Raw genomic sequence first — 10,836 nt, 5'->3', positions numbered from 1 at the left:
AAATGTTGTAAATGCGGAAACCAGTATGATAGAGATGAGGTAGCTGTTAATTGGTTTGGATATTTGTTTGACATTTGGTAGTCAATTTAGATAGAATCTTGTCACAGTGCTGATGGTGCTTTTTCAAATGTACATAAGTACCTGAGTATATTGATAGATTTTATAATGAACTTATTGTACATTTTAGAATAAAGTTGTAAGCCAAGACCAGCTATCAAACAGTACTCCTTTCTAAAATAACAATTTTTCTTATAGACGCAACAGCCCTTGAGTGACTTTTTCTAACAGATTCTACTTCAAGAAAAAGACGGTTCACACTCATAAACGTAGACGAAACGCTAGCTTTTTTTAAAAGCACTTGTTTGTTATGCAGCGGTAATTTCATTCTAAATGCTTAACGTGGCCCATCGCCTATAAAAAGTAGACACTGCCGCAGCCAACTGTGCAGGGGCGACACCTACTGATTTGGTTTGTAATTGACTGGCACGATGAATGTGTAACAAGTGACAACGCAGTAGTATCGACATACATTGCATTTGTATCGACTTCATATTCATATTGCATAAAGATACGCCAGAAAAAACACAAAGCCAAAAGTAATGTTAAAACTGGTTTAATTTATATTTCAGGGTTAATAAAGCTAGTGGAGCTCTGTCATCAAATCTCCAACGTTAACATTACATCTGAAGTGCAAGCAAATCTTAACACTCACCTGTCACAAGACAGAGAACAGTGTCAACAGGCATTAAAAACGATGAGCGACAGGCCTGATCCTCTGTTTAAGGAGTTTTAAGCATGTTAAGACCCACCACACTTGTTGATGTATAACGTTCATATGTTGATTACAGTTGGGGCATAAGCTCATACACAGTGCCAAAATGTGGAAGGCATTGAAGGCACTTGTACCCTTGCTTGGTATAGTAACAATATGTCAGAGTATGTAATAATACGTATATTGTTTTTAGACTAAAATGTAAACAAGGCAACCTACAGAACTAACATTACATAGATATACACTAAAACTAAAGGTAGTAGAAGCTAAAAAAAATACATTGCTTATATCCTCCCTTTGGACAAGGTACAAGTAAACATGTATATATATACACATGGAAGAAAGTTATGAACATTGCGACTTCAATTAAGAACACAAGTAACAAATTAATGCCACCTAAAATCACCTATCTAATCTGTATCAGCAAAGCTAAGTACGCTAGAAATACAAGGATTCGTCTTCTACCAATCTCTGCCACTATTCTCACTAGACCATAAAGCCACACCAAATGTATTTGTTGCGTAAATTGGACCAACAATAAATTTTTAAAGGTCTGGGTTGAAGATACTAATGGCACATTTTATACAATGAATCCCTTCCTTTGATTTGTTACTAATGTTCTGAATAAAAGGACGTCAATAATAAAGGTATTGCTTTTAGATTGAAATTAGTTATGTGTTTTTGGCTCTGAATGGTTATATTTACAGGTTTGAGATAGTATTATTTTTTTCTTGGGATTTATTCTTTCTTTTTTTTTTTAAATAAAAAAATGGACAGGTGAATCCGAGAAGCAACAAATAAAATTGGTATGGCTTAAACAGGCAACTCTTCTTGCCATGGATACAAGTAGCTTCCCCTGTCTGTCTGTCTGTTACTTGTAAGAGACAGCGAAATCAAATCATTCAGTAGTCATCGTCTGAGCTCGGATAATGATAATACCTGAGCAAATCCTGCAGTTCCCTCTCCTTCTCCACTTCTGCAAGCTTGTCCCTGCAGTACCACCCAACATGACCTTTCTTGGTTGCCAGGAATCCGTGGCCAAACAGAGCAAAAGGAAGGGTCAGTTTGGTGTGTCCGCTCATATCATGGAAGTAGAAACGTCTTACTTGACCTGCATGCAGTTCATAGGTTTTTCTTGATACGGTGTTGATGATACCCTTCCGTCCATTGACATAGCGCTTGCGTCTCCTGCATACTGCATGCACTATGTGAAGCTCCTCTTTGACAACTTGTGTGTTTAGCTTCTCCTCTTCAATAGATGGTGTTTCCTTGTCAACATCATAGGTGTAGACTAACGAATACATATACATATCAACACAGAAATGAACCTTGTTGTGAACAGTGGTTGCTCTGATATTGGCATCGAAGTCCTCGGCTGGAACATACCTGCTGGCGAAAGTCCAATGTTGAGTTTTAACATCTAAGGCATGGACACAGAACCTTCCCTTCTTTCTAAGTCCCTGAATGAGCACAAGCTTACCACCACATGCTATCACCTTCAGGTTAGGTGACGGGATGATAGCAGGCACTTTAGGTGGCTGTATCCAAGCTTCTGCTTCAATATCAAAACACTCCATACTGAACATGTTAAACAATGTCGCCGTAGTGTCGCCTCCAACCAGGAAGAGTTTTCCATCAACAATGGCAGACTGGTGCCCTGCCCTACCGCGAGGCATGTCAGGTAACCTTGTCCAAGTGTCCGTAGCAAAGTCGTATCGAAAGGCTTGTTTGGATGGATTGTTGCTGACACCAGGGTCTGGGTGAAGTAAAGACGAGGCGCGCCCTCCCGTCACGTACAAGTATCGTCCTGCACTTGCCACACTCATGCATCCAACGATCGGTGTCGGAAGGTCAGTGACATGGTAGCATTGCTTACGATCTATATCCATACAAATTATGCTTTGGAGAGGCGTCGGTGGTGTAGGATTTTCGCTGTAATGCTCTTGAGTGACTGTCTTCCAACCACCGACAATGAGTGCTAGGTCGTCTGAACTTCCAGAGCTGGGTTTTCTTCCATCATCCTCTTTTTCTGTGTCCGCCATGAGCTGAGGTGAGCCACTGAAATGTCCCTCCTTTGTAGCAATGACTTTGACAAGACATTTGGGTGACTCCTGTATCGCAGGGTGGGCCTCAAGCTTCTCTAGCACACTGACCCTTACACGAGATAAGCAAAGCACTGGAAGAATTCTGCATGCCTCAGTCTTGCGGCTTTCTGGGTTGTGATTTAGCCATCGTATCACAGAAAGGACAACGTCATCTTCATTCTCAACTTGCAGCTCCTTGTCTTCAAGTAGATCCAAAAGCTGCTGCGTTGAAAGGCTCAGGAACTCCTCACTTTGTCCAACCTCTGAGAACTGAGACACCGCCCTGCTTCTTGCTATTGTCTTCAAACCACACAAGCCATACATGTCAGCAAGGCGCATGACACCCACACAGTTGGATGGGCAAAGGTTCTTTTTAATGAACTTTTGGCAGCACTCTAGGACTTCCTCAGCTTGCAGCATGTGTGCTGCCTGCAGAATGTCTTGGACGTCGTCTTCACCAATCAAGATTTCTCCCGTGTACACGAAGTCCAGGATCTTGGAAAAACTCTCAGAGTCAATATCGTGTAGTGTTATAACCCTGGCCCTGCTTTCCATGAGGTTGGAGGAAAACATGGTTTGAAAGTATGGCGTGACCGCCAACACGGCACGGTGACAAGGGAACTCCCTGCCTTCTACCTCCACCACCACGTCCACAAACTCACCACTCTTCCGCTGTCTGGTGAGTTCAGCACATAGGTCATAATTTTTGTATTTAATTCCAAAGGTACAGGAGCCATCCTCATGGTACTGTGCAGAATGTTTGCCACGAACTTCACGATCACAGTTGTCACAATAGTTAGAAATCTTTTGATCACAGCGGTTGCAATAGTTAGACATCCTTTGAATTGCTGTTGTGTTAGGATCTATATAACATAACGTTCTTCCATTGTGCAAACAGCAGCTCTGGACTTCTGCCTGAAGTTGTGATGGTACTATAATATTACATTTGGTACAGGAGACACTATCATCAAGTTTGGTATTTGTACTTGTGTTTTTGCCGTTTATCATCAGATGTTGACTTTGTGTCGAGTATTCAGATGGGGACTGGAGTGTTGGGGTGCCAGCCAGTCAAAGAGTCAACTGTAACAACAAGAGAGAGGAAGTTTAAGTGTGTGTGGAACTTATACAATACTGTATCATATATTACTTGACAAGTTGTGCAGTGTCCTATATGCATCACTATTTAGGTACCGTAACTTGAAAGGTAACAAGTCACGCGCACAGGTCACAAGACCTATGTGGCGATCTTGAACTACGAAAGATACTTGATGAAAATAATCATAATATTTGATAAGCCAGGTGACAATATGTCAAAGGTGAAGTCCCCATCGATGTAAATATTTCGCCATTTTGCATGTTCAAGACTTTTGTCATGTGCAAATTTTAACAATGGTCGAGGCGAGAATGTTAACTTCTGATAGGCCTTCATCTTTGACATATTACCCAAAATTCCTGTCGTCCGCACATTCGTAGTAAGCTCTGTGAAAAAGCGTATTCACGGTATTGTAATACATGAATCTCACCATCATCGGAGTCCATAATTTTATGCAGACTGAGACAATAAAATCTCTTCCTTGCAATCGCAAATCTTACATATTTTGCCACTATCACATTCAAAAACATTTTTTGTTGTTGTTTTGTACCCTAGATTATAAAATCAGTAAGTTGAGTTGTGGACACTGGGTTGACTGTGGGTGCAGCGGACTGGCACAAGCATGTGCCCCCCTCCCCAAATTACGCTATCAAAACTCTCTTATATCTCTAAACACGACGCTCAGTAAACCAGCCGTCCCCGCAGTTCTGTACCTCATGTATCCCGTGTCCGTTGTGATGACGTCTCCCGGCGTCACCAGGTGTTTGGACGCGTCAGGAACCGCCGGCTTCTTCCGACTCTCCGGCAACGTGATGTGCTGCGCGCCTTCGTTTCAAACTGAACTAGTCCATTACAAGTTTGGGTAAATACTAAAGTTTGATGTCGTGTAACCATGATAATAAGGGTTTAATGTCATAAATTGAATTGATATTAAATTGATCAAAGTAATAGTAATTTTGAATTTCTCTTTTCATCAAAAAATCTATAATTCTATTCTGTACTAATAAACGTAACCAGATGAACTTTCGCTTTACCCATGAAACGTGAAAAATGGACACTGCCTAATTCAACTGTGCAGGAGCGACACCTACTGATTAGACCGGTTATTGTAGCCTACAATTTGAGATTCGTCCTAGATCATCCTTGGCCTACTATAGAGGCCACAGGAAGTAAATTTTATGGATCATTAAGTTTCGCCGGATTTCAGAAAAAAAAAGAAGATTTTTTTGAAGTTTCAAAATGGGAAAATTTGTTGCGTGTACTGATTGTACTAAAAGTGACACTAGCGAGGTAGTTATGACTGTAGTTTATTGAAGTGAAGCTATAATTAGTTGGATAGTTGTAAAAGTGTAGTTGCCAACTTGGTGATACATGTACCAATCTAGTGTTACTTCTACTATACTATAGTTCACTTCTTTAATTCAGGAAGGAATGATTTGTAGTGACGCTACCATGTTTTGTCACTTCTAGTTACGTATATGGTGTCAAAATTTAGCCGTCTTGTATTTTTTACCCATTTTTTTTTTCGCCCTATCGCATTATATTTCTTAAGCCTGCAGAGGATGTCATCCATACAATTTACTTGCTGTTGCCTAATTAAGCAGAGGTTAATGGGGAAAATCGTGACCATTTCCTTAAGTGCCGTCTTTTCTGTTAGCTATCCCACCATCAGAAAAAAGACGACACATACGATTTTGTTCGAACAATTAACTTATAATATGTTAAAAAGTTCTTTGTGTACTTTTCAACTAGCTTTTGATCATATGGAACAAAGTTTTACCACTTTTAAGTGGAATCAACTTTCAATATTATACATTGTCTAAAAAGGCCATGCATTTACTCAATTAATAATAAATTTCCTTTACATAGGTTAGTAAGAAAACAAAAATAGGATTCACAAGACAACCCTAGATTAGACAAATCATGATGATTCTGCATTTATTGTTTCTGTATCAGTTAATGATATCTATTAGTATTACTAGCAGGTACAACTCACAATCAACAGTTAACATATTAAAAATAAAAACAATTAACTACACATCCTCATTTCAGCAGTAAACAACAGACTCAATTACTTGACTTTGCTATCCCCTTCCTTTAGCTTATCATCTGGTACTGTACTCCTATCACAGAAACACTGAGCACTAAAACATATATACAATTCATTCAACCTACGGCGCATGTAGGTTGACTCCACAGTTCACTCCACAATGGAATGTGTCAATAAAATGTGCAGCTAGCCATGTAGGAATAATCCTATATAAAATGGGTATACATGTGATAGCTCTTCCCCAAGACACTGTCTTATGTTCCTAGCTAGTGCTCTAGTTTGTAAAGATCCCTGCAGTACCACCCGATGCTACACTTACTGGTTGCCAGAAAACTATGACCAACTAATTCAAAGGTTAGGTCCCATGTACGCGTTATGTCTGTCTCCCTACTACCACTGATGTTGTCGTTGTCTTCGTCAAACTTGTAGCAGATTATGGTGTCGGCGAGGTCTTCTTGGTGAATGGTGTGTTCTTCTTGGTACTGTGTACCCCAAAAGCTCACTGACAAATCTCCTATGTCTTCAAGCTTGGATAGGGTTCCCAGTTCAACATCATAGAGAAACATGTGTGGACTGTATAAATCGCGAAGATTCAGGAGAATATGCACATTTCCATGCACAACTGTCACCAACTTACAAACGCTTTCCAACCGAGAGCACAGCACAGGAATATCAGAGTATGACCAATGTGTGGCTTTCACATCGAAAACATGAACAAGCAGTTTTGTTTCCTCTACCCAACTACACGCATTCTCTGTGTCATCGAAAAGCTCAACAAGTACAATCTTACCATTGCAGGATGTTACAGTTAAGTCTAAAGAAGCTATTTCTGGCAACGTCGGCGGCTCGATCCAAGCCTCTTCTTTAAGATCGTAGCGATCCATGCTGAATGCAGACGTGTCGTCAGTGTCACCTCCAACCAGGAACAGTTTCCCATCAACGACGACCGACTGGTGCCCTGCCCTACCTCGAGGCATGTCAGGTAGCTTTGTCCAACAGTTTGTGACGAAGTCGTACCGAAATGCCTGCCTCAATGGCACACTACCAGGGTCGTACACGCAAAAAGGATGGGCACGCCCACCGGTCACATACAGGCATCTTTCTCCACTTGTGACACTCATATAGCCTGTAATGTGCATTGGTAGGGCAGTGACGTGGTAGTATTGCTCAGTGTCCGGATCCAAGCACATCACGCTTTGCAAGGGTGTCGTATATGCAGCATAATAATCACCCATGGCCATACTTCCCTCTGTTATCATCCCACCACCAACAAGAAGTACTAGGTCGTCTGATGTACCAAGTCTTTGCCTAAATTTAGCCTCCTCTAACTCTGCTCCTATACTTGTGCCGTCGAGATGTTTCTCTTTGACTGCTGTGACTTTTGCCAGACATTCAGGAGAATCTTGTATCACAGGATGCATCTCTAGCTTCTTAAGTGTACTGACTCTCACGGACATCAGGTGGATTTCTTGAAATATGCTGACTATTGCTGTCCTGCGGTTTTCCTGATCATGATCAAGCCATCGGATCACTGCATCAACAATGTTTTCTTCACCCGAAACTTGCAGTTTTTTGTCTGTGAGTAGATCCAAGAGCTCCTGTCCTGAAAGAGTCAGAAATTCTTCACTTTGCGATACCTCTGAGAAGTTAGACAATGTGTCTTTCCTGGCTTGTTCCCTCAGGTCAGAAAATCCATACAGGTCAGAGAGGCGCATGGCACTCAGGCAGTTTGACAGATCATAATTTTCTTTGATGAATGCTCGGCAATACTCTGTGATCTTGTCAATTTGCAGCATGTGAGCTGCCTGCAGAATGTTGTGAACGTCGTCTTTGCTGATGCGGATTTCCCCGGTATACAGGAAGTCCAGGATCTTAGAGAAGCCATCGGAGTCGATCTCGTGTAGTTGAACAACCTTTGACCGTCTTTCGGTGAAGTCAGAGGAAAACATGACTTTAAAGTACGGTGTAGATGCCAACACGGCCCGGTGACAGGGGAACTCCATGTCCTGGACTTTTACCACCAAATCAAGAAAATCTCCACAATGGCGCTGGCTGTTAAGCTGGGCAAGGACCTTATCACATTGACTGATATATTTGTAGTGAGAGCAGTCGTCCTCATGGGATGTTCTGTCCTCCATTCTTACATAGCAGCCAAGGTCACTGTTATAGTCCAATGGTTCCGCTTCAGCCATCGTAGTCGTCGTAGCCACAGTCTTGTTCTCAGCTGTATATGTTAGAAGAAGATGTAATCAGTCATGATAAAAAAAGACCTTGTGAACAGTGTTACTGCCCTTACGGCCACCGGCAACAGGACTGAGTGAGAGCGAGAGTGAGAGAAAATCATAAGGCCACAATATGTCCACAGTCATGGTTCCTCTTCTATTCTAAGCAATCTTACTGCTAACATGAAACGATTTAGTTTATAATAAGAGGGTCTGCATGGGGGGGTCCCGACAACGATTTACGCTGAATTAAAAGAACCCCTATGTATTACGCTAAAGTATGGTAAATTTGATTGCCTCGCTACAAATTATGTAGATAAGAAGGTTTTCCCTACGAGTTACATGGAATGGAAATAGGCTACCTACGCCTTACGTAAAAGAGCATGCAGACCCTCTAACAACCCTGCAGCACTATGTCAGCATGTAACAACAGTTAAAGATAATCACGATCTGTTAGAATGGTGGTTGTCTCGTGGGGACTCGTTTTCTCGACTCACTATAAAGAACATGCGAGTAAAACTGGCAGGCTACACTATAATATTTTCGCAGATATGCGTTAACTCATTTACATACACACTCTGTTTATCTTGGTTTCTATGATCAGTCTAACGTTATATCCTACATCCTACAAATTATGTAGTTTGTATATATAAGTAATCGTTGAATCATACTCTACTTAACGTAAACATTTCATGTCCCCGTATTTAAAGAAGCGCATATCGCGCGTATGTGTTGAAAAAAATCATGCCCCCCTCCCCAGAACGCTAATGTATGCTCTCATATCTCTAAACCCCGCCTTAGTTAAACCCAGCCGTCCCCGCATTCTGTAACGTTACCTCATGTATCCCGTGTCCGTTGTGATGACGTCTCCCGGCGTCACCAGGTGTTTCAGCGCGTCAGGAACCGCCGGCTTCTTCCAACTCTCCGCTAACGTCCGTGATTGCGTGATGTGCACCGCCAAAGTTTCAAACTGGACTAGTCCATTTACAGCTTTGGGTAAATACTGAGGTATTGATGACTTTATATGTTGATAGCATTGGCTTTAATATCGCAAATAATCTTAAACTATAAAGACAAATTTAAAATAAATGACGTCTAAATTCCGTTTTATCAAGAAAACTCATATGTACTTTATTTCGCAAAGGCAGAAACATTATTTCTTCACCCATGAAAAGTAGACGCTGCCGCAGCCAACTATGCAGGAGCGACATCTACTGATTATATCTGTTACTGTAGCCCTCTACTGTATTTGTAACCCTGCTTCTGCATAACTGTCAACGGTTTAAGCACAACTCTTGAAATTACGCAAAATAGAACTTACTCAAGCAACTGGTAATGATCTGGATGTCTTTGAAGGGATATATGTGGTGCGAGATTTTCACTGTATACCCATTGCTTGACCTCCTTCCAACCACCCACAATGATTGCCAGCTGGTCGGATATCCCGTTTCTATTTCTATGTTCATCCCTATCTGCATCTTCACTCCGCACACCACTTAGGTGTTCTTCCTTGACAGCTGTGATTTTCGCCAGGCATTCGTGACATTCTCGTACCACAGGGTTCGACTCCAGCTTCTCTAGCGCACTGACCTTCACACAAGATAGGTGAATCTGTTGTAAAGTCGTGGGTATTGATGCCTTGCGGCCTTGAGCATCATGGTCTAGCCACCGTATCACAGAATTAACAACGTCGTCTTCATTAGTGATTTGCAGATCCTCGTCTGCGAGTAGATCTATGAGCTCCTCCGTCGTAAGGGTCAGAAACTCCTCGCTTTGTACGACTTCCAAGAATTGTTTCACGGCCACATCTCTTCCTTTCGTCTTTAAGTCATTAAAGTGGTACATGTCTGCGAGACGCATGACGTTCACACAGTTGGACGTGGAAAGGTTTTTCTGAATGAACTTCCAACAGTACCTTGGTATCTTGTCAATCTGCAGCATATGTGCCGCCTGCAGAATGTCCTGAACGTCGTCTTTACCGATATGTATTTTCCCGGTATACACGAAGTCCAGGACCTTTGAGAAGATGACGGTTCCAACCTCATGCAGCTGCACAACCCTTAAACTACTTTCAGCGAATTTGGATCGACGACAGCATCGTCTTGAAGAACGGCGAGCATGCCAACACCGCACTGTGGCATGGGAACTCTGTGCCAGCTACCTCTACCACAACATCTGTGTATTCACCAGTTTTACGTTGGTTGTCAAGCATATCGAGGAGATCACGTCTATGAGTATTAGCATGGTAGCGATAGGAGCCATCCTCGTCTTCTCTTGAGTAATCATAAACAGAATCATTACTATCGTCATAATTTCTGTCATAGTAGCCATAGGGTTCTTCATCACAGGAATCATAGAACATGGTGGATGTTTCTTGTATCCACACAATCTGGTGGAGAACACAAACATAGGGACAATGTTAGAGTCAATCGTGAGAGACCTAGTGTGGGATTCTAACTCTCACGAGGAAGAGGTAAAATTGCTTCTTCACGGAGAGAAAATATGCAATAATCGTGGCTCATGCCCATATTTAAAGAAATCATTATGGGCGTCATCTGTGTCATTGTGTCCTTCTTGTGCTATAGTAATGTTAGATTAAAAAGACTAGCCCACTG

At 41.8% G+C, this 10,836-nt stretch overlaps 2 protein-coding genes across 2 annotated transcripts; both read right to left on the bottom strand.

Moving 5' to 3' along the window:
* Positions 1-597: 597 nt before the first annotated feature.
* On the bottom strand, positions 598-4,827 carry LOC118420443 (kelch-like protein 30). Its single transcript, XM_035827241.1, has 2 exons — positions 4,663-4,827; positions 598-3,936 (listed from the first exon to the last, which is right to left on the bottom strand). The coding sequence occupies exon 2, from the start codon at positions 3,862-3,864 to the stop codon at positions 1,675-1,677; it is 2,190 nt and encodes a 729-aa protein (XP_035683134.1). The 5' UTR covers positions 3,865-3,936; positions 4,663-4,827; the 3' UTR covers positions 598-1,674.
* Positions 4,828-5,857: 1,030 nt separating this feature from the next.
* LOC118420451 (kelch-like protein 24) lies at positions 5,858-9,184 on the bottom strand. The gene is made up of 2 exons (XM_035827252.1): positions 9,058-9,184; positions 5,858-8,223 (listed from the first exon to the last, which is right to left on the bottom strand). Exon 2 carries the CDS (start codon positions 8,189-8,191, stop codon positions 6,266-6,268), a length of 1,926 nt encoding a protein of 641 aa, XP_035683145.1. The 5' UTR covers positions 8,192-8,223; positions 9,058-9,184; the 3' UTR covers positions 5,858-6,265.
* Positions 9,185-10,836: the final 1,652 nt, after the last annotated feature.

The sequence above is a fragment of the Branchiostoma floridae genome, chromosome 8, assembly GCF_000003815.2.
Source record: "Branchiostoma floridae strain S238N-H82 chromosome 8, Bfl_VNyyK, whole genome shotgun sequence".
In the NCBI taxonomy this organism is placed as follows: Eukaryota; Metazoa; Chordata; class Leptocardii; order Amphioxiformes; family Branchiostomatidae; genus Branchiostoma; species Branchiostoma floridae.
Note: the sequence above shows the minus strand (reverse complement) of the source record. Positions and strands in the feature narration are given on the sequence as shown.

What these genes read in the sequence shown, in the direction of transcription:
- LOC118420443 (XM_035827241.1), bottom strand. Translation starts at nt 3,864, where the DNA reads ATGATAAACGGCAAAAACACAAGTACAAATACCAAACTTGATGATAGT.
- LOC118420451 (XM_035827252.1), bottom strand. Translation starts at nt 8,191, where the DNA reads ATGGCTGAAGCGGAACCATTGGACTATAACAGTGACCTTGGCTGCTAT.